The sequence below is a fragment of the Pseudopipra pipra genome, chromosome 17 (genome assembly GCF_036250125.1).
Source record: "Pseudopipra pipra isolate bDixPip1 chromosome 17, bDixPip1.hap1, whole genome shotgun sequence".
Lineage (NCBI taxonomy): Eukaryota > Metazoa > Chordata > Aves > Passeriformes > Pipridae > Pseudopipra > Pseudopipra pipra.
Window position 1 is genome coordinate 5,892,203 of NC_087565.1, and position 27,175 is coordinate 5,919,377.

A 27,175-nucleotide genomic window follows, 5' to 3' on the forward strand; every position below is an offset into this window, starting at 1 on the left:
TGCTCTTGGGTGTTTGGGCTTTTGTAGAGCCTGATGTGTCACTGGCGACTAACTTTTGGGGGATGAGATCACACTTTTCCCTTCTCCTCAACCAAAACTTTTCCCTTCTCCTCAACCAAAACTTTTCCCTTCTCCTCAACCAAAACTTTTCCCTGCCTCCAAAACACACATAAATGTATATGAATTGGTGTGATAAACATTGCAGCTTGTACTGTTTTTCTTAAAAGATGGGGTGTTTTTAACCAAAAGCGAAGAATGAGCGTGTGTGTTATTTATAACCCATATTTCTGGCTGCTTTGATGGCGGAGAAGGTCAGGCAGACAAAAAGAGACTGCTGCTGGAAAAGCCTTGAATGCAGGAGTCCTTGTGCCCTGCAGCTCCAGCAGTTGCTCTCCCTTCTTTTGCAGCTTGCCAGTGCTCCCCGGAGGGCTCCCTGCACAGCACCTGTGACCAGGACACGGGGCAGTGCAGCTGCCGGCCCAAAGTGACGGGGCTGCGCTGCGACAGCTGCGTGCCAGGAGCCTATGGATTCCCCCACTGCGAAGGTAGTCCCCTTATCCCTCATGTCTTGGGACACTCCAGTGTCCTGGGGCATAGTGGTGTGGTGCTGGTAAATGGGTTTATCGTTCCCCAAACAGCCTGGGTGTGTGAGCTAGTTCCATAAATCCCTCCTTGTGCCTCTGTTTTCCAGTGGGCTCCTGTAACCCAGCAGGGTTGGAGATTGCGGATCCCTCGCTGGCCCCGGTGAGTATCAAATGAACCCACCCACCCCTGCAGGTCATTTTTGCATGATCCCCTTTATCTCATTTTGGACCAGGTTCTACCTTAAGCTCAGCCCGAAAGCAGCCGTTACCCACACCAGAGCAGCAGATCCCACGTTCAGCCACTGTACTGCAAATTCTAACCTGCTCTTCTCACCCTCTCCCTTTCCCCAGGGCTCCTGCGCGTGTCGGGCATATGTTGAAGGCCCAGCTTGTGACAGATGCAAGCCTGGATACTGGAACCTGACTCCAGAGAATCCCTACGGCTGCCTGAGTAAGGAAATGGCATTTGCACAGCCCCAAGAAGTCCCCTTCGTGCTGTAAAGGTGCAGAACCCAAACTGGGGGGGGTCATCATTGCTGGATGGAAGTGATGCCCTTCCTTCTGTCTTTTCCCAGAAGTGACATGTCAAAGCTGGAGTGGTCTGGGTAACCCCCACATAGAGAGGGGAAAGGCTGGAGCCTGGAGCTTTTTGCTTGGATGAAACATAAGGCTCGTGCCATGAGTTGTGCCATTCTCAGCCCTCCCTACAGACTTTGCACGCTTAATTTTTCATGGCCAAATATGCAGAAAAGGCAAATGTCTTTAATCATTGTGTCCTCAGCAGTAACTGTCCACAACGAAATGTAGCCCTTTTCGGTGTCCTCTGGTGTGATGGGTGCTGAACCCATCAGGCTTCTTCTCAGGGACTGATTGACCTTCTGGCTTTCTTGTTCATCTCCCTCTCTCCAGACTGCAAGTGTGATACCAAGGGCACCATCAGCAGAATCGCAGAGTGCCGGCAGGTGGGTTTGCTCCTCTGCTTCCAGGCTCCTCTGAGTGTGCTGTGTTGGGAGCATTCAGCTCTGTCTCTCCCTGCAGCTGCTGGAAAGGCCTGACACTGAGCTCTCAAAGCTTGCACCACAGTCTGGGCTTGCATGAGAACGTGGGATTAAGACCTGTCATAAATTAGGCACCTAAGTATTTCTGGGTCTGTCCCAGGATGCCTGGATTTTTGTTTGCCTGCATTGTTGGGTAATTTAAGTTATCTGGCCCTTATCTGGCCCACCCACGCGCAGGAAGCCATGTAGAGCATGAAACTCAAAAATGCTTCTGCAGTGTCTCAGACCAGAACCCAAATAACTGAGAAACAGCTTAGCCATGACAAGGAACAGGAGGGAATGAGTTTCCATGCCTGCTTTTCCCTCCTAGGGCGACGGGCAGTGCTTCTGCAAACCCAACGTGTGCGGGCAGTTCTGCTCGGCGTGCAGGGACGGCTACTTCAATGTGGAGAATGCAAATTACTTTGGATGCCAAGGTGAGTCCCCTTCGTGATGGGTTTGAGTGAACAGGGGAGGCTGCAAGAACTGACCCTGGAGCACACAGCTCTGGATAGACAACTGATTGTTGACCGTAGAGAGAAGAGGCAAGAGATGTTCCACCTCCTGTTTTGGGTCATTGTTTTTGGGTGATACAGTTTAGTCCTTTAGGGGTTACAGTGGTAGCACTGGGTTGATGGTTGGACTTAATGGTCTTAAAGATCTCTTCCAACCTTGGTGATTCTATGATTCTATACCATGGCCCAGAGCAGGGGCTGGATCTTCTGTGGATCTGGAGACCTGAGTTCACACTTTTACCACCACTGGACACAACTCTGTCAGGCTGGGGAGCAAACAGCCAGGAAGGGTGTTCCTCAGAGTGCCACAAACTGGTGTGTGTGAACCACTGGCTGTGTCCTTGCATCCATGTGCCATCCTCCTGCTGAGAGTGGGTGGCATGGACACGTGGGGTTGGCTGCTTTCCATCATGCCCATGGGAAGAGGTAAAGGAGGAGATCCGGACGCTCTCAGCCAGCCCACACAGTCCTGGCAGGGCTGGGAAGAGGGAGCAAGGCTGCTGCTGGCGGCACCCAGCCATGAGGGTTTGCAGACCTTGTTCCTCCCGGGCCGCCTGGAAATAGCTCAGCACTGAGGTGGAAGAAGAGACGATCCAAGTGGGACCGGGGCCAAATATGAAAACGGATACAATGGAGTAAAAATAGCGGCCCAAGGCTCCCTGCCTGCTGGGACGTGCCTTTGATTAGTGACCAGGAGCTTGTTAGCGTGGAGGGAATATAAACAGGCTCTTCCTGCCCGCAGGCTGCCGGTGCGACGTCGGCGGGTCCCTGGGGCCGTCCTGCGAGGAGCGGAGCGGAGCCTGTCGCTGCCGGCAGAGCACACGCGGTCCCACCTGCACACAGTAAGCTGCCAGCAGGAGATGCACCTTGGAGTGCTCTGCCTCCCACTCATTGCCTCGGGAATGGTGTCGTCTGCCACCACGGGGATGAGGACCTTGTTGTCTGGGCAGCTGCCACACCAGCCACGTGCCTGGCAGAGGTGTCCTCTTGCCTCTCCCTGCAGGTAGCCCAGTAGGTAGCAGTGCTCTCTCTCTTCCCCAGACCTGCACGGGACCATTATTTCCCTGACCTTCACCACTTGAAATTCGAGCTGGAAGAAGGCACCACACCCTCTGGCCGTGCTGTGCGCTTTGGCTACAACCCCCTGGAGTTCGAGGGCTTCAGCTGGCGAGGATATGCACAGATGTCCTCCATCCAGGTATGCCTGTGCCTGCATCCCAGCCCAGCTCCCTCTGGGGAGGATGTGGCCAGTGGAGGACTGATGTGCTTTTGGCACACATCTTTCACCCCAAGTGCTTCTCAACCCCCCAAAGTGACATGATGGCCAACATAAACAGCACAGTGTATATATAGCCTGTTTGTGCAGATACTTCCTGTAGCATTGGGGATAGCATAGACTGATGAGGGGAAAGATCCTAAATTGGAAATCCCGTGACATCCTAATCCATTTAGACAAAGGTAGCTTGGTGATTACTTACAGGGATGCCTGTAAATGCTGTCTCTCAGTTTCCTTGTTGTTCTTTCATCTGACTGCTCTTTCCTACAACTCAGCATAACCTTTCCTCCCTTTTCCAAAAATAAGTAATCTCCTTAGCTTCCATGTTCAGCTTGGACCTCTTGTTACCCTTCAGCCTCTGCCCCTTGCTGTTAGCTGGTTTGCTGTAGTGATGGTTTATGCTAATCTGGAGTTGTGTAAGCCCTAGAAGTGAAGCTGTTTCATCTATCGACCCTTTTTCCTCCACGGTGGATTCTTCTGCATGGCCCTTGCAGAATTGTGTGTGTTGGGGGCTGGGATGCAGGGCAGTGATTCTCTTGACAGTCTTGTCCCATGTAAGATGGTCCTTACTCTCATGCATGTACTTTCAGTTTCTTCACTTTTTCATGCTTAGGTAAAGTAACAGAGGGGCCATTTCCCACTGAATCTGTAGGTAGGAGCTAAGCAATGAACTCCTGTAGGCTTCCTCGAGAAAATCCTAGCGTTAAAGCTTAAGGATGGAGCTCATGCTCAAGCTTGTGGCTTTAGTGTTGCATCCAGTTTTGGCATTTGAGATAGAAATAGGCCTCAATAAAAGGGCTGGCATGTGGCTTCCTGCTGGCAGGTTTCACCTGTAGTTTGTTCTCCTCAAGATCATACCAGTTTGCTCTCCAAGTGGGAAGATGGAGTGTAACTGGAGAATGCACAGCCCTCATTAGAAGTCTCCCTGGGCAGACCCCAGTTTTGCTCTGTAGGCAGGAGGTTATTTAAGCTTAGATCTCTTTGAAATAGGTCAAACTTAAGCATCTCCTTAACTGGGGTCTTGCCAAACAGTGTCCAGGCGGGCAACGGGCTGGTGCACCATCAGTGGCACAGTCCATTAGCCCTTGGGATGGTACCTCCCAAGGACGAGGCACCAGCTCAATTCCCAGCCTCTTCTGTAGGTAGTTGAGCAGTGCCCCATAAACACAAGTGCAGGTGCTTCAGCATTTGGTACCTGCTGGCTGGTTATGGCACACGAAGCCCAGATGCAACGTGCCAAGAACAAAAGCAAGAGCTTCTTAAAACCTTTCCCTTGGCATGGTGTGTGCCCCAGGATAGCCCAACCCCCCTGCTGTGCCACAGCACCTTCCAGATGTGGTCAGAGCCTTTCCATCCCCTCCCACAGGCAGGTTGCTCCCTCGGTGGCTGGTCCCAAAAAGAGGACAGTGCCATGATGTGCCGTGACTGCAGTAGGGTCCGTGTGCTTGTGTCCTCCTCGCACTGTGGCATGTTGCTTTGGGAGCAGTGAGCCGAGCAGCTGCGCTTGGGCTGGCAGTGCAGGCGGTGGAGGTAATTGAAGGTGTGCTCTGCTTCTCTCCCCTTTCTCTCTCCCACCAGCCCAAGGTAGTGGTGACTCTCAATGTGACCTCCCCCGACCTCTTCCGCCTCGTCTTCCGCTACGTCAGCCGGGGGCCCGCCAGTGTGGAAGGGAGGGTCTCGGTCGTTGAGGAAGGAAAGTTTAATGTTTGTGGCAACTGTAAGTGCATTTTTCACTTCTAGACTAACTCAGAGCATCCCACGCTGCGACACTGCTCCTCTGCCCCTTCTCCTGCCCCAGGTGTGCCCGTCCCAGGTGTGCCCATCCCAAGTGTGCCCGTCCCAGGTGGCCGGCCAGAGCCGTGCCATGGGATGGCGAGGGAGGGGGAAGAGAGGCAGGCAGGTAGACAGGTAGGCAGGTGGGTCAGGCCCTCCCACAGAGCGGGTGGGCTGTCAGGAGCTGGCCCCCAGTGACGTGTGCCCCATGTGCTCTTTTGCTTTTTGCAGAATAAAATCAGAGTCACTGTAGACGTGAAGGAGGCAGAGCTCTATCTGTTCCATGTCATCCTGAGGTATATTAATTCAGGAGGGGCCACTGTGTATGGCAAAATTACAGCTTATCAGCCACGAAGGAGAGGTAAGGATCCCAGACTGCTCTGCTCCCCTGTGCCATCGCCACCTCCTCCCCATCCCAGGCAACCTCCTGCATCATCCTTTCCAGAAGACGCTTCCATATGGCTTTACCCATTAGTCCTGCCCTTCCAATTGAAAGGCTGATTTGAGTTTGCAGCCCCCTTTATTTAACAAAGCAGCAGCAGCAGCCCTGGGGCTGCACACTGAGGACTGAGATCAGCCACGCTTGTGGGAGATAAGACTATTGTACAATTCTATACAATCTTTCCAGCATGGGACAAGATCACCCCAATGCCCCAAGCAGAATTGAGCTGAGTTTCCACAAAACCAAAAAGAGCCAAGTGATGGGAAGTGGATCCAAACTTTGGCAGCTGGATGTGGTTTTATTTAGCAGATGCCCTGATGTGGCAATCGTGCCCGTACTGTGCACATCTCCCAAACTAGGCTGAAGGCTTCACACATGGTGTGGGGTTTGGAAGTGGAGTGGAATTGTGCATGTTATACAGGCATTGCACTCTGGTGCAGCATCTTATCAAGCCGAGAGCTGCTGGAGAAGAAGAGACATCAAAAGATGTATGAACAAGCCTAGAAGCCTGGAGAACAAATATTCTGGGAAACAATATGAGCAAGACTGCATGGGGACAGACCTGAGGCTGTGCAGGTGCCCTAATGGGTGGTTGGCTGGTTGATTTTACCCCCTCGAGTGCCAGAGCCACATTGTCCTGCTGAAGCTCTTCCTCCAGACCATACATGCACAGCACAAGGCTGTCAACAGCAAACACCCAGTTTATCAGTGTGTGATGTTCTCTCCTCTGTCTCAAATTGACATAGAAGGTGATCTGCCTTTGATGTGATATGCAAAGTTTGAAATGCCAAGATACTATTTTTCTGCTTCTTATTTCTATGGCCAGTCATATTGCGCAGTAGAAAGACAAGAGAAGCATGAGCCATGGTCATGCTTTAGGATCCCACCAAAGGTCAGGAAGTATTTAATCTGTCCTATCCAGCAGCAGAGTTTATTTACCTTATAATGTGCTTCATGCCATGTGCAGAAGCAACACTTGATTGATTTTTCTAGTGCTGAAGACAAACAACCAGACTGGCTCACCAACCACAGGGTCTGGGAGGGCAGCATCCCTGGGAGGCTCCAGAAATGCTCAGCCACCCTCTACCTGAGTGGAATAGGCTTCACGTGATCAAGGACAAGCAGCCTGGAAAGAAGTAAAGTCAGAAGATGTGGCTTGAAAAAAGGGAAGCCTTTTCCAAGCATAGGAATTGCAGCCAATACTGGTTTCTCCCACCCCACCTCCAGAAGCCACCTCAATTTGAGCTACATATCATCTCAAAGGGTTGTGAAACTTCAGCTTGTCAAGAAAGCTACCCCATTGCCTGTTCAGGGAAATCTCTTGATTCCTTGCATCCTCACCTCTCCTTTCCCATCTGGGAAAGCAAGGGCTCAGCCTCAGCTGATGCCGGGTATGTAACAGAGCTGGCACACATGGGGAGGGATTACCCATCCCAGCAGTAGCACAAGCCCTTGCTTTAGCTTCTGGTCCTCTGATTTGTGCCTTGATGTCCACGTACCACACCAGGATAGTCAGTGTCACATTCTCCACTCCTGCTTCATCCCATCTGTTCACCGTGCAGCCATTCTCGGTGAATCCCTCTCATCTGTGCTCTCCAGAACGCTCCTGAGACTGCTGGGCAGGCAGACAGGCTGCTTCTACCTGCTGTATCATTGTTGCATCCAACTTTAATGAATTCAGAGGTTGTGGGACTGTCAGCTGAGCCGAGGAGCTGTTCAACAGCAGCAGGATCAAGCCTTAAACCCTTTCTGTCCTGTCAGTTAAAATCAATGTCTAAATCTCAGTGCAGAGTTTGTGGCTGGCAAGAAGGAAGACACGAGCACAGCTTGGGGGTCTGAGAGTTTACCAGAAGATAAGTATCTTGCCTGTGGAGCTGGAGTCAGAATATCCCTAAGGAAAAATGCATCTGGGCAATGTTTTTTGTCTGTCTCACAATAAGTTCTTCACAGATGAGTTCCTTCCTTTTCTAGCTGGCAAAATACTCATTGGCATGTAATACTCCATGCTTTGCAGTCTGGGGATGCAGAGCACACTGTGAGAGCTATGGATTGGCATTAAGGATTGCAGTGATTTTATTTTTTTTCTCCCATTAAGCTACTGAGCAGGTTCAGAGTGGATATCTCTGTTCCAGGACAGTGTGGAATTGGGGTGCATCTGCTCTGGCAGCGCTGAGAAAGTGGGAGCCCGGGACTCCCAACTGCACCACAGAGCTGCTTCCCTGAGCAGAGCTGCCCATGTGGAGCCCCAGGTTTTCCATTCCAGTCCCTTCACAGCCTCTTATCCCTCCCACTCCAGGTACAGAGCAGACCAAGCAGATTGTCTTTGCTCCCAGCACGGAGCCAGCCTTTGTCACCGTCCCCCAGAACAGCTTTGGGGAGCCCTTCGTACTCAACCCCAGCACCTGGTCTCTGGTTGTTGAAGCAGAGGGTGTGCTGCTGGTAAGGATCTCTGCTCCATCCACCATGGGGGCTTCAGCAGCTCCCTGGGGACAAAGTGTCCCAAACATAACAACTCTCCTATTTCTCCTCTTAGGACTATCTGGTTTTGCTACCCAGCTCATACTACGAAGCACCAATCCTGCAGCTAAAGGTCACAGAGCCATGTACCTACCAACCAGCCCCTGAACAAGCCACCCAGAAGTAAGAATCTCCACATCTTTGTGCTGTGGGGGACCTACTCAGCTCCTCTTGGCCTGGGTTTAAGGAATATACAGTCCGTACTCTGTGAGGGTCTGGATACAGTAAAACTGCTTAGTAGAGCACTTTGCTGGGATTATAGAGCTTGTGGAACCTGCATTGGCCCAGAAAGCCAACCCACAGAGCTCCTCATCCATGGCACAGGCAGTTTGTGTGTTCTCATGGACCCTGGAGGGCCAGCTCACCCAGTAAGAAGACCATAGCCTGCCTCCCTGCTAGGCTGGATTCCCAGTGCCAGGTTGTGTGTCAGTCAGCAGTCCTGGAAAATGGCTCCAATGACAGACTGGTAGTGCTTGGAGCATCTCAGTGCATCTGCTTGCCCAGAACCTCTGTCCATGTTGGCAAGAAGGCTGGTTGGTCTCTGGACACCACTTGTCCCCTCCACTATAGTAGTGGTCCCCAGGATAAAGGACAATGCAGGGGGAGAAGGTTTTTATTGTTACTGCCCTCACTAGTCCCATAATACCCAGTCTCTTGCTCCCCACTAACCAGAGGTGCTCCTTGGCCCTCCTGATAGACCAAAGCCTTTTGCAAACCTGGCTGGGACCAGGCTGTGTGGGTGCTCTAGACTCTTACAATCTTGTTGTAACATTTGTACTTTGCAATTATTTTCTGTGTTTTCAGCTGCCTCCTGTATCAGTACCTGTCCATGGACGGCTTCCCTGCTGTGTCAGGGGTGGATGCCGTGTGCAGGCTGGACAACAGACTCCCCAGGTTGTGTCCCACAGAACAGCTCACCCCCTCCCACCCACGGATGGCCACCTGCAGTGGCAGTGATGTGAGTGGCGCTTGTGTTTCATCCCTCACACGGGCACTGCAGCGCTCACCCCTCTGCCCCCACTCTCTGGTGCTTTACCTCCACCTGTGCAGGCTACCAGAAGGTTTTACACCCACATGCACCCCACTGTTGCCCCATCAGCCTTGCAGCTGTGTGCTTGCATGCCCTGCTCAAGGCACTCAAAAACAGTCTCCCATGTAAAGGGCTTGCAAGGACTTGGTGAGAGTTGTCCCATTGTCCTCTCAGATGCAGAGGAGGTTTGTAGCATCCTGCACACACTCACTGTGGAGAGTGGGACTGAAGACCCTCCCTCAGGTCATCCCTCTGTCCTCCAGGTGGAAGTCCAGCTGTCCCTGCCTGTTGCCCAGCCTGGGAAGTACGTGCTGGTGGTGGAGTATGCCAACACCAACGCCCTGCAGACGGTGGGCATTGCTGTGAGCTCACCACACTCAGCCATGCAACAGGGCACATTCACCTTCTACCCCTGTGTCTACAGGTATGTTCACCTCTGAAAGGGAGAAAGGGCACAGTCCTCCTGTGCCACGGCAAGGATATCTCCCCCCTGAGTGGAACTTTTTCTGGTTTATCACATGAACAGAGTAATGCCTCAGCTGGACACAGATTTTAGTGGCTGGCCATCCACTGGAATTGTGTTCTTGTGCCAGCATAGTCCTCTAATGCCTCTGCCAGGAGCTAATCTGTTGCATTCATTTACAGCTGGATACACTGGTAGGGGCCTTGACTTAGGGAATGACCTACAGGCAGGTTTACTAGAGACAGGTCAAACCCTGTCTGACTTCAGACTGCAACCTTTGCAGTAGGAAACAAATGTTTGAGGTGTCCTTGGGAAACTTCACTCATGACTTGCCAGAAAAAACATCAAAAGGAACATTGTGTAAATCCCTTCAGGACATATAGCTGGCAAGATAAGAAATGGGTCATGACCCTGTTCAAGGCTGGCTTCAAGATCTGTGTTTCTCTTGCAGTTTCCTTTGTCGAGGGATTGCTGTGGATTCCCAGAGCCGTATGGCAACTTTTGACCTTACCTCAGAGGCCACCATTCGGTTCACCTCTGATCTGGCTGACTTCTTCCTGGTAAGGCTCCCAGCAAGGGCAGCACTGTCAGCAGGTTGCAAGGAGTGGTACTCAGCCTCTAGAAGGATTTTCTAGTACTGTTTGGAATGGATACTAGATCTTAGCCTGTGTCATGACCAGTCCAAGGTGGAGAACATGGTCAATGGGGTGTTTTGAAGTAGATCATGGGACTGGAATTGGGGAGAAGATGGGGAGAAGCAACTGCTCTTGCAGAGAGATCTCTGCAGCACTGGGGCAGCGCCTCTTTTATATTGAAGGCATTCACAGTAGCTCAGCCAAGGATGGAAGAATCCCATAAAATGCGTGGAGCTCCTAAATGCGTTAGGAAGAAGGGGTAATGAACAAAGGTGTCACCTGCCACGCATTAGCTGAAGTGCCTGATGAGTGCATAGTTGGTCAGCCTGGTGGGCACAGGAACTGCTGTGGGCTCCAGTGGCAGAGGCTGTCACATAACCAGGTGTCTCTCTCTCTCACGTGTGGCAGCACAAGGTGTACCTCATCCCTGCTGCACAGTTCACCATGGAGCTCATCGAGCCGAAGGTGCATTGCATCAGCGTCCATGGCACATTCTTCTCCAACAGGTACGAGTCTCCAGTCCCTCATGGTTTTAGCATGAATGTGGCTGTTCAAAAAACTATTGCTTCTCTTACTTCCCTAGGATTTGGAGCCATTTAAGTTCTTGACACAATAGAGAGAGATCTCTGGCTGAGGTGAAACTCCTTGCCTGTGTCCACTGAGCAGGCAGAAATGGAATATGGACTGGGAGTCAGGCTGCTGGCCCTTTATCTGAGCACCACAGTGCCTCCTGGGGCAGACACTCAGGTGTTATCCCAAATAGGCATTCCTCTGCTTGCTCTCATACAGCAAGACACTCGCTGTATCCAGATTTTTGACACTACTTTGAATAAATGTTTGCAGAGGAATTTGCCTGTGCCAGATTCCTATTCTTCCTGCTGAGCTCATGTCCCAGAGCCCCAGAGGTCCTGGTAGCAAGCTCTCCCTCTGCAGGCATGCTTTGTAATCCACCAGGAGTTACAGGGTGCGCTTCTCCTGCCAGGACCACAGAACCTCTCTCTTTCTGTGTCAGAGATCTTTAAATCCTGTTTTCTCCTTATTTTGCAGCAGCTCCTGTGTCCCCTCAAGGTTCCTGAAGCTCTCTCAGTCGATCATTTTGGAGGGGGCCCAAGCTCTGCCCATTGCCCCTGACATCCCCCTGGCTCAGGCTGTCCATGTGGTTCCATCTGGGGTCCCAGTGGAGCCTGCTCCTCGTCCTCCCACAGCGATGGACCCCACTGCAGAGCTCATCCTCCTGCAGTCCCCACAGGTAGTGAGTGTGGGTTGGGCTGGTTTGCTGGTGCTGTGCCAATGGACCAGTGGTACAGGGAGAAGTTTTCCTTATCTACTGAGTAGCTTATCAATGAGCATTTTCAGAATTGAATATGGACTTTAAACTTGTCCCTGAACCTGTAATTCCCATGGACTCACCTGAGTTAGCTCCGTCCAACCCTGCTTGGTTCTCTGGGATCCCAGGAAAAGCTTTGCAGGTGGCTTTAGTAGAGGGAGGAGTGTGGAGACATAAGGGGTTTGCTTCACCAAATTCTCAAGACATGACAGTTGTGCAATAAGAGCACGAATTTGTGCAATAATTAAAAAATATCCCAGCTGTGAGTACAGGCATCAGATGTGGATTTTTGTCTCTGTTCTCCCGTTTTGGGCCAGGCTGCAGTGGTGTTCAACAGCAGGATACAGAGCCTGGGACGCTATGCTTTCATCCTGCACTACTACCAGCCCAACCATCCCACCTTCCCTGTGGAAGTGCTGATCAACGGGGGGCGCATCTGGCAAGGTGAGAAGAGCGAGGACCTGGGGGTGCTGCTGAAAGCTTTTCACGCCAGAGAATAGTTTCGGGTTCTTTGGGGATCGCAAAGATGAAGCAAGACTTGCTCATCCCTTCCAAACTGGGAGATGTAATGGGGGCTCCAAGGGAAATGTGGGACCAATACATCTGTTGTCTTTTCAGGTCAGACCAACGCGAATTTTTGCCCACACGGCTATGGGTGCCGGAGCCTGGTCGTTTCTGAGGACCAGATTGTCCTGGATGTCACCGATAATGATCTGACTGTGGTTGTTCGAGTGCCAGAGGGCAAGCAGCTGTGGCTGGTGAGCCTCTCTCCAGGAAGCTCCCAGGGCATGCTGGACCAGGCTTCAGCAGGGCTGGAGTTTTTCCTTGGATTTTTGTCTCTGTGTGACCACAGGAATGTGTCCCACTATCGCTCATTCTCTGAACTACCCTAGAAAGTTACAATCTCCAACCTTAATGGTTAGTGGCTTGTAAGGCCTTACTCCTGCCCTAGCAATATTTTAAACCTGCATAGTATTGTTTATCCAGACAGGTCTCATAATGGGGGCAGGTAGCCCTTGTTATCCTCAGGCAACAGGATGAGAAGATTGACCAAAATTTGGATAAATGGCTAAAAGACAGAGTTGGAATGCAGGTGCCTTCGTGTCTAGAGATTTAAGATGACAATGATGCCAGCGACTCCCTCCCTGCTGAGGCACAGCCAGTGCTGCCCTTTAGAGTGTTCTGCCTGTTTTAACTCCAGTGATTTTGGGGCACTCCTCACATGGAGCATTAGATTAGATGGATCATGATGGACAGACCCCATTAGAAGGGTGACCCCTAGTCTTTGCAGTGCTTGAGTGCTTTGTGTGTTATGTTCTGTCCCAGCAAGGGATGAGAGGATGAGGGTGCATTTGGACTTTGGAGTCATTTTGGGTGGTGTCTGCCTGTCTCAGCTGAGAGCCTGGCTCACCCAGCTTGCCCTTGCTTTGCAGGATTACATCCTTGTGGTGCCTGAGGACAGTTACAGCTCTCAGTACCTGCAGGAGGAACCCCTGGACAAGTCCTATGATTTCATCAGCAGCTGTGGCATCAACAGCTTCTACATCAAGTGAGACTTTGGGTGCCCTCTCTGCTGTCTGCAGCCTGCACCCTCCTCAGGGAGCAAAACCACATTCCTTTCATGTGGGGCAGGGCAGGGGGCTGGTTAAGGCGTTCCTTATCTATTGTCCAAATGTGGGTATTTAGGGGGATCTCCATGTCACAGGGCATTCCCACCCTCTAACTCAGTCCCCGCTGCTGCAGGAGATCCTGCTGGATTTTGGGGTGGGGGGGAGGCTGTGGGGAGATGTGCAGCCCGGTGACTCCTCCTGCCTTCCCCCGCAGCCCCAGCACGTCGTCGAGGTTCTGCCGCGACTCTGCCATCTCCCTGTCCCTGTTCTACAACAACGGGGCCCAGCCGTGCCGGTGCCACGAGGCCGGGGCTCGGGGCAGCCAGTGCGAGCCCTTCGGTGGGCAGTGTCCCTGCAAGTCCAACGTCATCGGCCGGGAGTGCTCCCGCTGTGCCACCGGGTACTGGGGCTTCCCCAACTGCAGGCGTGAGTTGTCCCATCTCCCGCTCTGCTTTCCGAGCTCTTGCTGGTTTGCCTCTTACAGAGCTGAAGGCTGTTTTGGGAAATGGCTGTGTTCTCCAGCCCTGTAATGGCTCCACCTCGTACAAACAGCCCAACTGCCCTCAGAGCAGTTGAGCTCTGCATCCATTCCCCACACTCTCCATGGGTTTCTGGGCCCTGCTCCACCAAACCCAGTCCTTTTCTACCCCTTCCAGCCTGTGACTGCGGGACACGTCTCTGTGATGAAGTGACAGGGCAGTGCATCTGCCCTCCTCACACCCTGAAGCCAGAGTGTGTTGTCTGTGAGCCCCAAACCTTCGGCTGCCACCCCCTCATCGGCTGCGAGGACTGCAACTGCTCCCGGCCCGGCGTGCAGGAGCTGACAGAGCCAGGCTGTGACGTGGACAGCGGGCAGTGCAGGTGAGGGAGCCTTGTCCCGGCACTGGGGACATCTGGCAGCATCCCTGGTCCCCGCTGGAGTGATGGGACACATCGGCAGGCTGCAGGGAGGAAACATGCAGAATGGGGGAAACTCTGAAAGCTCCTCACACAGCACGACAGAGGTTCTAACGCTGCGGCTCTTGTGTCCACCCAGGTGCAAGCCCAACATCATTGGGCGACAGTGTGACCTCTGTGCCCCTGGCTACTACCACTACCCCGAGTGCCGGCGCTGTGACTGCCACCAGGCTGGCACCGAGGCGAGCACGTGTGACCCGGTCACAGGGCAGTGTCACTGCAAGGTCAGTCCCTCGATGCCTTCACATGGTGCCTTTCTTCTTGGCTCCACTCTCCTGCTCTGGCTGGCATTTCGGAGGGCTGTGGGTGCCTAGTGTGCCAGAGGGAGCAGGGATGAAGGAGGAAAGTGTCTGTGTGCCTGAGGTACAGCCAGCCTGCCCCATGGGGTGGTGGGTGGAGAGCACCCTGAAAGGTCTTATCTCTCCATTTTTTCTGGCCATGAAGGCTCACTCCTTGTGCTGTCACTGAGGAGACAGCCAGTCTGGTTCCACTGCAGTGTCAGAGCCCGTTGCAGGTAAAGCTATCAGCCCTGTTGACTTCTTCTGCTCCTGCATGGCAGCAGAGTAAATCAGGCTGCTGCTGAGCTGCCTGCTCCAGCTTCTTTGAAGGGTGCTTTCTCTCAGGGAATTTTCTGTTTAATGAACGCTTTGCAAGCAGACGTGTTCAGGGACTGCTTTATTGTCTTTCGACATCACATCATTGTGCTTTAATCACTCACACAGCCATCCCTGTCCTCTTGAGAAGCTGCTGACCCTGTTGAGCTTTGCTTGTCTTCCAGGAAAATGTGGAGGGCCTGAGGTGTGACCAGTGCCGCCTGGGGACATTTTCTTTGGATGCCACCAACCCCAAGGGCTGCACCAAGTGTTTCTGCTTCGGTGCGACCGATCGCTGCCGCAGCGCGGAGAAGCACCGAGCTGAGGTGAGAGGGGCCAGGGGCCACAGAACCTGCAGGTCAGGTGTGCTCCATGGGCTCCCTGCTGCCCTCGGGTCTCTGTCCTGCATTAATCCTCCCCCTCTGGAAGTTACCCTGCGAGGAGGGTTATCTTTGTCGCTCTGTGCCCACCTCCCACTTTCAGCCTCTTTTCCTCATCTTTGGGGTCTCCTGTCATGGCGTGGGGGGACTGTACTGGGTGGGAGGCAGGGGTGATGCTCAGCTTTCCAGTGACTTCCATCAAGATGCATGTGAGGTGTGAGCCCTTTCCACTGCTCTGGGACTTGCTCTTCACCTGAATACTTTCTCTAAATCCACTACAAGATCCACAGTTGCTCTTCCCCCACAGTTTGTTGACATGAACAGCGGGTGGCTCTTGTTGAGCAGCGACCGCCACGAAGTGCCAACCACTCTGAGCCTGAGGGAGCAGCTCATCACCGCTGACCTCAAGAACCTCCCAGATGCCTACCAGGAGCTCTACTGGGTTGCACCCAGCTCCTACCTTGGGGACCAGGTAAGAGGCCAGTGGTGACTGGACCACCCTGACCCCACCAACACATATGCCAGCAGCATTCCCTCTGACACGCAGGCATTGCTCACGCTCCAGTTGAGCACTGACATCTCTGTCTTGTCTCAGTGGTGTGGACATGCAGCAACATTTGTCTCTCCCTCAGGTTTCCTCCTACGGAGGGCACCTGCGCTATGAGCTGCACTCCAACCCACGGAGGGGTGACGTGTTCATTCCCATGGAGTCCCGCCCGGACGTGATCCTGAAGGTGCAGCCCGAGAAGTTCCCTGGTGCCCCCTGCTACTGGAGGAGCAGGATGAGTTGATGACTGACTCCTTCCTTGCTTTTCCCAGGGAAACCAGATGAGCATCATGTTTCTGGAAAGCACTTATCCATCCCCAGGGGAGGTGCATGAAGGCCGGCTGCAGCTGGTGGAGGTGAGTTTGCATGCTTCATGTGCTCAGATGCTACTGGAAGATCAAGACCAGCATGTAGACAGAGGGGCAACTGCTTTGACCTCAGCATTTTATATGCTGCCTGTTGGCAGCAGAACTGCCTGTGAAAAACCAGGGCTGTTTCACCTCTGCAAAGGGGAGAGATCCCAGCAGCAGGGAAGTGGAGGCTGGGCTGGATTTTCAGGTGCCTGTGCTTCCTGCCAGTAATGCTAGGTTTTCTCCCATCAGGGTAACTTCAGGCACACAGAGACACACAACCCTGTGTCCAGGGAGGAGCTCATGATGGTGCTGGCAAACCTGGAACAGCTGCAGATCCGGGCACTCTTCTCCCAGCTCTCTTCCTCCGTGTCCCTGCACCGTGTGGTCCTGGAGACGGCAACAGACACAGCTACAGGCATCCGTGCCAGCAACGTGGAGCTGTGCTTTTGCCCAGCTAACTACCAGGGAGACTCCTGCCAGGTAAGGGGGAAAGTGGGCATGCTGTTCCAGTCAGAGGGGAGTCAAACAGTCACGGTTTGGGTCTCAGCAACCCCTTGTGCTTGGTGTGGGTGGCAGCTGTGGGGTTTGGATGCCTGTGCAAAGCAGTGGTGCCAGGGCACCAGCTTCTGAGCTGACTTCTGAGGGCTTCAGTTGAAGTTGCAGCTGGGGTTGTTCCAAAGGAAGGAACGTCTCCCAGGCTCCCCTCCTACCACAACACAGTGCACCTGGGAGATGTTCAGTAGCTGCATCTGCCTGGAAGGGGCATGATGGGGAAATCATTCAAGTGTTGCAGACCAAAATTATGTGCCTGCAATACCTTGGAATAGGTCCTTCTGTCTGGCCAATTATCTCCTGGTGATGAGGAGCAGGAAGGAGCTACACTGAAAAATCTTCATCGTTACTTTTAATCTCTTCTCCATCAGTACAACCCTGTGGGAATTTTGTCATGGAAATTAAATCAGTTTCTTTGCTTTTCCCAAAAGTATCAAGTTGTTTTTCAGATCTCCAACTTTTTCTGTCTCCTCAGGAATGCGCTCCAGGTTACTACAGGGACACCAAGGGTCTCTTTCTGGGAAAATGCATCCCCTGCCATTGCAATGGCCACTCAGATCAGTGCCTGCCAGGCTCTGGGATATGCCTTGTAAGTAAACAGTGAAGCAGTAGGATATTTTGGAGTTATGAGGTCTTCACATACTAACTGAGCTGCCAGGACGGTGCCTGAGTCGGAGCATTAGCTGTGTGTGCCATTTAAGGGATGGTCCTGCTCAGGGTCAGTGTAGGGTACAAGGCAGTTCTGGGAAAGAGGCATCCTAGTGGAGAATTCTTAGTGCAGTCCACCACTTCTTGCTGTCAGTGCTGAGCCTAAAGCTTGCCTTTTCCTTGCAGAACTGTCAGCACAACACAGAAGGAGACCACTGTGAGCGATGCAAGAATGGCTACATGGGCAACCCCTCTGCCCAAGAGCCCCTGCAGTGTGTTGGGTGTCCGTGCCCTCTTTCAGTTGCCTCCAACAAGTAAGCACCCTTGGATGGGATTCCCTGCCTGGCCTCACTGTTTAACCACTGGGAACCACACTGTGCTCCACTGGGGCACTGGCTTGGCAATGGCAGGTCTCCCAATGCCAGCCATTGTCCTTGGCTCCAAACCATGTCCATGGCCTCTTACCTGGGGTCCACATGGCCCACAATGAGTGATCAGCTCCCCTGGCACCATGTCAGGGGTAACTGTACCTCCCTGTGTACCCCTTATCGTTTCAGTTTTGCTGTTGGCTGTGTCAACAAGGGCTCCAACATGCAGTGCCTCTGCAAGCCTGGCTACACTGGACCCAACTGTGAGCGGTAAGGGTGGTGGCACCCACGTTTGTGGAGCCTCAGATACACTAATCCTGTGCAGCCACTGCTGTGGCAGAGGAGAAGTTGTCCTAGTAAGGACTGCAGTGGAAACGGTTGGCTCTGCCCCCGTGTGCTTTGTTCTGACAGCATTTCCTTCAGTCCTTTCCAGCCTGAAAATGCCCTATTGCTGTGTCCACTGCTGAAATACTGTGTTTCTGTGGGTGTATGACTTAGCTGTGCTTTGCCTTGACTTGCAGTCTGTGATAAAGTGCTCTGAGATCCCAAGGGCTGCAGCAGTTATAGGTGTTGGATGCTCACACTGTTACAACTGTGCAACTCCAGCACCGTGCAAGATGGGCTTCGGGATCCCCCGATGCCTTTGTGCTGTTCTAACTCGCTGTATTTCTCCAGGTGTGCCCCAGGATACTATGGCAATCCCTTGGTGATCGGCAGCTCGTGCCAACCCTGCGACTGCAGCGGGAACACGGATCCCAACATGCTGTTCAGCAGCTGTGACTCCCTGACGGGCGCCTGCTCGGGCTGCATGCACCACACGGCCGGCGCGCACTGCGAGGTCTGCGCCCCCGGCTACTACGGGGACGCCGTGGTAGCCAAGAACTGCACACGTGAGTTCTTGCTGCCTTGTGGGGCAGGCAGTAATGAGGAGGTTGACGTGGTGATGTTAGGTCATAGGTTGGACTTGATGATTTCAGAGGTCTTTTCCAACCTAATTGATTCTGTAATTCCGTGGGAAAAAAAATCTGCCCTCAGCATCATGACTTCCAATCCACCCTCGAATGCAAAACTGCACCCAGACTGGGTCTTGCCATGGAGCAACTACTGCAGCAGTGATGTTGATGCTCCTTCTGGAGCATGGGCTTGCACAGCCCATTCCCAGCACTGCTTCTCTCCCTCAGAGGAGCAGCAGCCCAAGTGCAGCTCACAAAAGTGGACTTCCCTGGCAGGTGTCATGAGAATAATTTGTGAGGAACAAATCCAAGAGGAGAGAGGCTCTGTCTTGCTCTGACTGTGATAAATAAGGGGGAATAGGATTCCTTGTTGGGAATAAGTTTTGTGAGAGGCTGACAGGGTCTTTAGTGTAATACTGGGTATATTTTTCCCTGACAGAGTGCAACTGTTCGCCTTGTGGGACTGACTCCTGCCACCCACGAACTGGGCAGTGCTTCTGCAAGACTGGAGTGACAGGCCTGCACTGCGACCGCTGTGAGGTGAGGGTCGCCTGTGCACTGGGATGGTGCCTGTCCTGGGGACAGGGATGAGGGGCAGCCCCACTGTATCATCCCCAGGCTGGCAGCCGTCTGGTGAAGTCTGGATTTACATGAGCTACCCATAGGCAAAAGCCTATTAAAGATCTGTCAGCAAGTGGTGGAGGCAGCGTTCCACTGCAGCCAGGGCAGGAATGTGGTATCCTTTGGGAAACTGCAGTAAACCCCATTTTTGTGAATGCATCCAGCATGAGAATTGCAGGGCAAGGGTGGGTTTGCAGGGCATTGCTGTGGTGTGTCTGGGTTCTTACTGCAGCTCCACATCTTTAACCGTGTTGCTGTGAGTTTTGTGATGATCAAAACACACTGAGAAAGCAAGGCTGAGGTCCCACGTCACTGCCCCCGGGAGGGAGGCACTCATGCCCTCTTGCTGAACAGGGCACCCTCTGTCCTGCTTTTCCCTAGGAGGGATACTACGGCTTCGAGGGATGCTCGGGCTGCCAGAGGTGTGACTGTGATGTGGGCGCTGTGGGGAGCAGCTGCCACGAGCAGAGTGGGCAGTGCAGCTGCCTGCCCGGCGTCAGCGGCTCCCGCTGCCAGCAGTGCGCCCCGGGATACTGGGGCTTCAGCCAGAGCGGCTGCACAAGTGAGTGTGGGGTCCCAGCGTGGGGGAGTGGGACGGGGCTTTGGTGGCATGTGTCCTTGTCTGGTTGTTGAAGGTGGAAAACAACTGGCTGCTGTTGGAGGGCCTGGGTTGCACAGGGAAACCCTCGGCAGCGGCGTGTGGATAAACACAGCTGGAATAAACACAAAATGATGCCAAGGGCCTTTCCCTGTTATTCAACTCTGCAGAGTGTGAGTGCAGAGGGGGCTCCTGCGACCCACGCACCGGGGAGTGCACGTGCTCCAACGGGCTGACGGGGAAGCAGTGTGATGTCTGCATGCACAAGTACGAGATCCCCGTGGCCAACAGCCCCGACGGCGTGAGGTGTGAAGGTCTGTATCCTGCAGTCCTGGGGAAGGAGGTGAGGGAAGCCTGGGAAAGGGCCTGTGCTGACCGCTCTGTTCCCCTGGCAGTGTGTGACAGCTGTGTCCTACTCCTGCTGGAGGACCTGCAGAGCATCGAGATGTCCTTCCCCTCCATCCGCGGCCAGCTGGTCAACCTCAACGCCAGCTCCATCGCCTGGGCTCGCCTCCACGGCCTCAACAGCACGATAGTGGCCATTGCTGTGCGTGGAAGGTTCAACATCACTTTGTGCTCATGTTCCCTGACCTGTTGGCCTGATTTTGTCTTTTTTTTTTTTTTTTCCAGAACCAGCTCCGGGAGTCCCACAGAGCCATGAGCAGGATCAGGCAAAGGGCTGACGAGTTGGAGGATGAGAACGTGGATCTCACACAGGACCTGAATGCACTGCAGCACAAAGTAGGGTATTCCTTTACCAGAGCACAAGTCCCTCCTTTTACCAAAATGAAGGCTGTGAGGAGCCCAGTTCAGGCTGGTGGATCTTCTGCCCAGCCAGCACTAAACTTTGGTATCACATTCTCCATTAGGTGCTCAAGCTGGGTTACCTGCATTCCTCCCTTAGGGAGCTGTTGAACATGATGTGATAGTGATGGTTGTTTCTTGATTTACTACTTTCTTTTGAGGTGGCTCTACTTTATGCAGTAAAACTAAATTCCATCAAATGTCATTTATAGAAGGAGCGTACAAGGAAGGAACATAAAACATCTGGGTTCATCATGGATGCAGTCTATATACTGTCTAAAACCAAGCAAGATTTGCTTTAATTTGATTTGATTTGTAAGCTACCTGCCTGTAATCTAAGAGAGAGGGAAAAATCTCTACTCGATGATGTACTTCCCCAGACAGCTGCACAGACAGACTGCCCCTGTGTGTACATACGTCTGTGCTCCAAACAGCCAGGCTGCAGCCCTGACATCCTGGTCAGGACCCAGCTGGGCCTGGATCCAGGTTCTGGGGCTTTTCCTGTGCTAACAGCACAGAACAGTGCTGTCCTCTGTGATCTTGGGATTGTTTCAGCATCCAGAGTCTTTGCACTGGAGCTGCATTTACTGCCTGTGCTTCTCTGAAGGTGCTAAATGAGGCCACCACTAAATGCATGGCGGGAGAGCAGCACAGGGCAGGCTGTTCTGGTTCATGAACCTCAAGAGCCGCACATTCCCGAGCCTTGTGTGCCTTTTGGAAGCAGCTTTCCTGCTGATCACATGATTTTCCTGACAGATCACATAAAATGTCATCTCATTCTTCAGCTAAGCCCATGTTTTTGTTGTAGATGACCATGACTCACAGAGAAGCAATCCGTGTTGATCAGAACACGAAGGAGACCCACCAGAGGGGGGAACAGCTCCTGCTGCACATCCAAAGCATCCAGAGGGACATTGCAGGTCTGTGAAGAAGGGTCTTCACTTTGGGGTTTTTTTCCTGTGGTATGCCATGCTGTTGGTTTCAACCACCACTAAGTACTTCATCACTTAGGAAAAGCCTTGGAGAGAACAAGGGGAAATAAAAATGAAATTAAGATCCCTGCATAATTCCTGCTTTTACTCTGACCAGGTTTTTGTGGATCTCAGCTGCTTAGCTAAGCACAGTCTTTGGAAAAAACACATTAAACTTGCACAAATGTTATTCAAATGCATAAAATGGGGGCAAACTGCACTACAGCTTTAGGAGAGATTTAGCAAAACAGAGTGGCCGGATCTGGGAGAGAAGGTAGAGCCACAGAAGAGTGCTTTGGATGTAGAGGAGGTAAAGCCACAGAACAGTGCTTTGGATGTAGCATATGTTACTGGTAGTGGTAGTTTCTACCTTCTCCTGGCCAAGGAGGCAGAAATGTGGGGCAATGTCTCGGGTGATCTCAAGCAATTGTGGTTTCTGAGTACTGCTTGAAAGCTGGCTCTTTGTGAGGGTGGTGTAAGAGGGGAAGGATCCCAGGGAATTATGCAGGGCCTAACTTGACTGATGCTAATGGGGAATCTGGATTTCTCTGCAGACCTGGTGAGGCAGATGACCAGATTTGGGGCAGCAAACACCAGCACCACCTCCACCGAGGAGTTCCGTCAGAAGATGGCCGAGGTGGAAAGCATGCTGAGGGAGATGAGGGAGCGCAGCCTGGGCAGCCAGGAGGAGCTGGCAAAGCGTGAGCACGAGGAGGCTCAGAAGTGTGAGTCCAGCTCAGTGTCATGGGTCAGGGCTGCACAGATCCCACTGGGTGTGGCCATTTATGGTTTGGAGCCCATGAGGATGCTATTCATTGTGGTCATGTTTAGAGAGTGCTGTTAATAACCAGGCACCCCCAAAAAAATTTTACAGGAGTTTCAGAGTCTCCTGTGGCACTGCAATGGGGTCATTTGTTATTTCTTTTCTGAATTTCAAAGCAGAACTGACTGGGCATTTCTGTTTTGGTGACCAAAAATGACAACACTTAGAACCAGGAGTCAGTGTTATTATGTGATGTATTCACATTACGTGTGGCTGTGAATAAGTCACATCATTTTTCTTCATATTTGCTGTCCCAGGAGAGGGGTTCAGTGTAATAACCAGCAGCCTGCACCACAGTAGCTCCACTGTCCTGAGGGCATCCTTGCAGGAGTGAGGGCACTGAGCCCAACTGCATAACCAGGCACGGTGGCACTGTGGGAATTGAACGCTTCTGATTAACAGGCCCTGGCAAAACATAACTCAGCAGCTGAAAGCTGGAATTATAAACTGGCTATTGTTGGAAATAAGTAATTTTTTACAGGGGAAGTAATCGAACACTGGGACAGGCCTCAGATGGGGTTTCTCCATCATCTGAAGCCTTTCAGGCATAGCTGTGCATCTTTCTGACAGAGATCCCATCTCTCTCACCAGCACTGGGGGGAGGGAGGGAGAGAAGATGGTCACTTCTGGCCTTGATACCTGCAAAGAGAGACCAGAACCAAACTTTAAGGCAGCCAAGCACAGAAAGAGCCTGTTAACACAGGGGGATGAATTAACAACAGTTCTCATCTCCTCCGTCCCATCCCCAGTGCTGCATCGGGTGAGGAGTGAGCTGCACGCCCGCTGGCAGTCCAACCAGGACCTGGTGAGCAGCATCCAGGACCGGCTGGCACAGCACAGCTCCCAGCTGATGGACCTGCGCGATGCCCTCAACGAGGCTGTGAACAAAACCAGGCAGACAGAGGACTTGAACAGCCTGAACCGAAACAACCTGGAGGAGAGCCAGGTAAGACCTTCACCAGGTAGTCCTGGCCATGCATTTAGGGGTGGGGGGGGCTATCCCAGCCTTGCTGGTACCTAACCTTGGGTCTGTGTGTCTAGCAAAAGAGCCAGGAACTCCAAAAGCAGCACGGACTGGTGCAGGAGACCCTGCGGATGGCCAAGGATGCCCTGGGCCAGGTCTCCGACTTCCTACAAAAGATGGAGCAAGCAAAGGAGGTGAGTGGCAGAGGCACTTTGGCATGGGCAGAGGGCGGGGGGTGGCAGCCCTCAGGACTGACGTATGTCCTTGCAGGCCTACGAGAAGCTGGCGGCACTGCTGGATGGGGCAAAGCTGCCCCTGACTGAGCGGGTCAAGAAATTCTCCCCAGCCAGCAGCAAGATCCCCATCGTGGAGCAGGCAGAGGAGCATGCCCGGCTCCTGGATGAGCTTGCAAGGAACCTGTCCAGGTGAGGCACCAGTCCTGACCCTCACTAGTCAAACCATCTCCTACCAGAGCTGGGGATGGGAAACTGCAGCTCCACACCATGGCAGGGGAACAGTGGGGTGTCACCTCTAAAACTTTATCCTGGAGCACGTGTGTTGGGGATCCCAAAGGCATTTGTCTGTGGGGGCATGGGCAAGAGCCTGAGCATTTTCCATGGATTTGATGGCTTCATCTTCCAACACAGCATTATCCAGGGCACAAACCAGGATGGCTTTATCCAGCGGGCGATCGATGCCTCCAATGCCTACGCCAGCATCATTGAAGCTGTGAAGAAAGCAGAGCAAGCAGCCCAAGATGCTGATGAGGCAGCCAGCGAGGCCTTGATGGTATGTGCTGTGGGGAGCAAAAACCAAACTCCCTCAACCAACTCCCTTCCCTCTGGCACTTGGGGACTTTGTTCTGTGCCACAGAGCAGCACCTCTGCCACAGCTGGGGCCCAACTCGGTATTTGAGTCTCCCCATCTCACCCCACTTCAGTTGTCTGAATAAGTATTTTCTGCTCAGTCAGAGCCAGAGCCTTGAATTCCTCTTCAGAGTCCCATGTTTGTTTCACAGAATGTCATGTCAGAAAATCTTGGGGCCGTCTCCAAAGCACTGAAAAGGAACAGCAGCAGCCTGGAGGAGGCTGTGAGGAGAGAGCAGACCAAACTAAATGGAGGTGAGAGAGGCTCCTCTCAGGATGTGATGTCCTTTGGGCCGGACCAAGGTCCCAACACACCACATGTGCATTTCTTTAATTGCAGCTATTAAAGGCACTCTGCAGACAGCAAAGGACAAGCTGGCTGACCTCCGTGTGAGGAAGGAGCAGCTCCTGACCCAGCTCCAGTCTGTGCAGGACATGCTGGGCAGGGACCAAGGTTTGTTCTGGGGTGGCTGGACTGATTCTCTCTGCTCCCTTCCTCATGCCCAGACTATGACACAAGGGTGCCTTCTCCCTGCTCCTGGCCATCCCAGAGATATTTCTCCTCTCTTTCCAGAGGACACAAAGGAGGCAATCCAGAATGCTAAAGCAGCTGCTGCTGAGGCCAACGAAACAGCTGCAAGAGTGGAAGATACCCTGAGCTCCATGAAGAAGAACCTGGATGAGTGGAAAGACCAGTACGGAGGCCTTCGAAATGAAGACCTGAACCAGGCGGTCCAGGATGCCAGGAAATCTGGTGAGTGCTGAGCCTGCTGGGCTGCCAGGGCTGAGTCTAACATGGGTTTCAAGCTGCCTGAGCTTCTTATTTCCCTTCCTTGCTAACCTCCAAAACTCCTGGCTCCTTTCCAACCCCAGTGTCCAGCCTGGAAAGCACCATCCCACTGCTGCTGGAGAAGCTGAACAGCCTGGAGAACAGGAGGAACAAAAATGCCACTGTGTCAGAGAACATCGTGCGGATCCGACAGCTCATCACGCAGGCGAGGAATGCTGCCAGCAAGGTGGGCTCAAGGGGATGCAGGGCTTACCTGAGGGTAGCATGCAAATGGGAGGGTATCTAGGAGAGCTCTGGGGCCACCAGGAAGGGTCCCTTTCTCGTGGGACAACTCCAGAAGGTGCTTTGTATTGGTAGAGCTGGCACTGACCGGACAGGCAGCAGCAGCAATGGGTTCAGTGCCACAGGGCTGGATTTCTTTCCCTGCAGGTGAAAGTCCCCATGAAGTTCAATGGCAGCTCAGGGGTTCAGGTCCGGATGCCCAGCAACCTGCAGGATTTGGCAGCCTACACATCCCTCAAATTCTACATCCAAAACCCTGAGCCCAAGAGCCAGCAGGACGAGACAGAGGAGGGGCGGTTCGTGTTGTACCTGGGCAGCAGGGAGGTGAGACGGGGCCCTGTGGGCGAGTGGAGGGAGCTCATGTTGGCAGCACCAGTGGGGGATCACACCTCGACTTCAGCCCCTCACCTGCTCCCTGAATGTCTTTGTGGGGAACATGAACAGCCCCTGGATGCAGCCCCATCAGCCTGGCTGGGAGTGCATGGGGATTGGAATGGAGGTGTTTGTCCGGTGCAGCCTTGGGAGTGTTAGGGAGAGCTCCTGCCTGTCCCAAATGCCAACATGTGGCCCTTGTCTCTTCCTGTGTTCAGGCCACAGGAGACTACCTGGGCATTGTGCTCAAGGACCGCAGAGTGCAGTGGATCTACAAACTGGGCGATGAGGAACCAGCCTCCCTGAGTGTCGACGAGGATATTGGAGAGCAATTTGCCACCATCAGCATCAATAGGTAGGAAGGAGACTGTTGGGACACATCCCAGGAAAGCACAGCAGGAGACTGTCCCTGCAGCAGATGTGCTGTGCCCAAGCCTGGACAGGCCCTTGCGCTTGTAGAGGTGCTGTGGACTCCACCATCCAGTCATCCCTAAATGATTAACACTGAAACACCTCTGAAAAACTAGCAGGGAGATGTTTTCTTACCAATTCATGGAGGGTGTGGGGGTGTCTGCAGAAGAGGAAAGATGAAGCTCATCATGGAGGGTCCATTCACTCATGGCAGTGCTGGTAGCATGAATGCTGGCCCCTTTCAGTGTACTGGCATGGTGCTCCCCAGTGGAAGATGCACCGTTTTCTAGTAGAGCTGTGCAGGGGTGGGCCTTTGCTCAGGGAGGGCAGAGTTGGCTCCTCATTGGGGATGTCCCCTTGTCCTGACCATTGCTCTCTGCTGCAGGATCCTGCAGTACGGGCACATGTCGGTGATCGTGGAGAGGCAGACGGTGCACGAGACCAAGGGAGACAGCGTGGCCAAGGGGGAGCAGGGGCTGCTCAACCTCGACCCGCGCAACGTGGTCTTCTATGTGGGGGGCTACCCCTCCAGCTTCACGGTGAGTCAGCAGGGAGAGGGGGGCTTGGCTTTTAGGAGGCATCAGCGATGCCTTTGGAGATTCCTGGGGGGGAGAAAAGCCCTCTTGATTACATGAGGAAACCAGGATCAAACTTGCCCTAACTGTTGGGTTTCATTCCCAGCCTCCTCCCGCTTTGCGCTATCCCAACTACCGGGGGTGCCTGGAGCTGGACACTCTGAACGAGGAGGTGGTGAGCCTGTACAACTTCCAGCACACCTTCGAGCTGGACACCACTGCTGAGAAACCCTGTGCAAGGTGGGGCACTGCACCCAGGCCAGGAGCAGCTCTACTCCATGGCACTTACCCTGACCCTGGGATTGGTGTGGGATTGGTGTGGGATTGATGCCTAGAGCCTCTTCTTGTTCTCTCAGGTCCAAGTCAACGGGAGACCCCTGGCTGACTGACGGTTCCTACTTTGATGGCACCGGTTACGCAGAGATCAAGTTTGAGAGCCAGTTTGGCACAACCAAGCGCTTCGAGCAGGAGATCCGTGTGGTCTCCTACAATGGCATCATCTTTTTCCTGGAGAACCAGGCATGTGCTTGCTCCCCTG

At 53.1% G+C, this 27,175-nt stretch overlaps 1 protein-coding gene across 3 annotated transcripts in view; it reads left to right on the top strand.

Annotated features, from left to right (window-relative positions):
• The window catches only part of LAMA5 (laminin subunit alpha 5), an 88,841-nt gene that overhangs the window by 55,045 nt on the left and 6,621 nt on the right, over positions 1 to 27,175 (top strand). The window contains exons 16-65 of one of the 3 annotated variants that reach the window (XM_064674061.1): positions 408 to 545; positions 692 to 744; positions 936 to 1,035; positions 1,494 to 1,546; positions 1,953 to 2,058; positions 2,879 to 2,978; positions 3,178 to 3,334; positions 4,991 to 5,129; positions 7,924 to 8,066; positions 8,161 to 8,267; positions 8,949 to 9,102; positions 9,438 to 9,598; positions 10,089 to 10,197; positions 10,681 to 10,778; positions 11,320 to 11,521; positions 11,917 to 12,043; positions 12,218 to 12,357; positions 13,033 to 13,148; positions 13,424 to 13,635; positions 13,866 to 14,070; positions 14,246 to 14,390; positions 14,945 to 15,085; positions 15,447 to 15,611; positions 15,772 to 15,873; positions 15,959 to 16,042; positions 16,289 to 16,519; positions 17,067 to 17,180; positions 17,426 to 17,553; positions 17,797 to 17,877; positions 18,283 to 18,497; positions 19,000 to 19,100; positions 19,563 to 19,743; positions 19,950 to 20,093; positions 20,175 to 20,326; positions 20,410 to 20,520; positions 21,392 to 21,503; positions 22,109 to 22,279; positions 23,127 to 23,323; positions 23,419 to 23,535; positions 23,612 to 23,766; positions 23,989 to 24,130; positions 24,360 to 24,462; positions 24,548 to 24,661; positions 24,782 to 24,961; positions 25,081 to 25,223; positions 25,427 to 25,603; positions 25,870 to 26,006; positions 26,448 to 26,601; positions 26,744 to 26,877; positions 26,994 to 27,156. In XM_064674061.1, coding sequence (XP_064530131.1) covers positions 408 to 545; positions 692 to 744; positions 936 to 1,035; positions 1,494 to 1,546; positions 1,953 to 2,058; positions 2,879 to 2,978; positions 3,178 to 3,334; positions 4,991 to 5,129; positions 7,924 to 8,066; positions 8,161 to 8,267; positions 8,949 to 9,102; positions 9,438 to 9,598; positions 10,089 to 10,197; positions 10,681 to 10,778; positions 11,320 to 11,521; positions 11,917 to 12,043; positions 12,218 to 12,357; positions 13,033 to 13,148; positions 13,424 to 13,635; positions 13,866 to 14,070; positions 14,246 to 14,390; positions 14,945 to 15,085; positions 15,447 to 15,611; positions 15,772 to 15,873; positions 15,959 to 16,042; positions 16,289 to 16,519; positions 17,067 to 17,180; positions 17,426 to 17,553; positions 17,797 to 17,877; positions 18,283 to 18,497; positions 19,000 to 19,100; positions 19,563 to 19,743; positions 19,950 to 20,093; positions 20,175 to 20,326; positions 20,410 to 20,520; positions 21,392 to 21,503; positions 22,109 to 22,279; positions 23,127 to 23,323; positions 23,419 to 23,535; positions 23,612 to 23,766; positions 23,989 to 24,130; positions 24,360 to 24,462; positions 24,548 to 24,661; positions 24,782 to 24,961; positions 25,081 to 25,223; positions 25,427 to 25,603; positions 25,870 to 26,006; positions 26,448 to 26,601; positions 26,744 to 26,877; positions 26,994 to 27,156 — 6,914 coding nt within the window. Of the gene's footprint in view, positions 1 to 407; positions 546 to 691; positions 745 to 935; positions 1,036 to 1,493; positions 1,547 to 1,952; positions 2,059 to 2,878; positions 2,979 to 3,177; positions 3,335 to 4,990; positions 5,130 to 5,416; positions 5,547 to 7,923; positions 8,067 to 8,160; positions 8,268 to 8,948; positions 9,103 to 9,437; positions 9,599 to 10,088; positions 10,198 to 10,680; positions 10,779 to 11,319; positions 11,522 to 11,916; positions 12,044 to 12,217; positions 12,358 to 13,032; positions 13,149 to 13,423; positions 13,636 to 13,865; positions 14,071 to 14,245; positions 14,391 to 14,944; positions 15,086 to 15,446; positions 15,612 to 15,771; positions 15,874 to 15,958; positions 16,043 to 16,288; positions 16,520 to 17,066; positions 17,181 to 17,425; positions 17,554 to 17,796; positions 17,878 to 18,282; positions 18,498 to 18,999; positions 19,101 to 19,562; positions 19,744 to 19,949; positions 20,094 to 20,174; positions 20,327 to 20,409; positions 20,521 to 21,391; positions 21,504 to 22,108; positions 22,280 to 23,126; positions 23,324 to 23,418; positions 23,536 to 23,611; positions 23,767 to 23,988; positions 24,131 to 24,359; positions 24,463 to 24,547; positions 24,662 to 24,781; positions 24,962 to 25,080; positions 25,224 to 25,426; positions 25,604 to 25,869; positions 26,007 to 26,447; positions 26,602 to 26,743; positions 26,878 to 26,993; positions 27,157 to 27,175 lie in introns of all 3 variants that reach the window. The other 2 variants (XM_064674063.1, XM_064674064.1) reach the window with 2 other exon arrangements.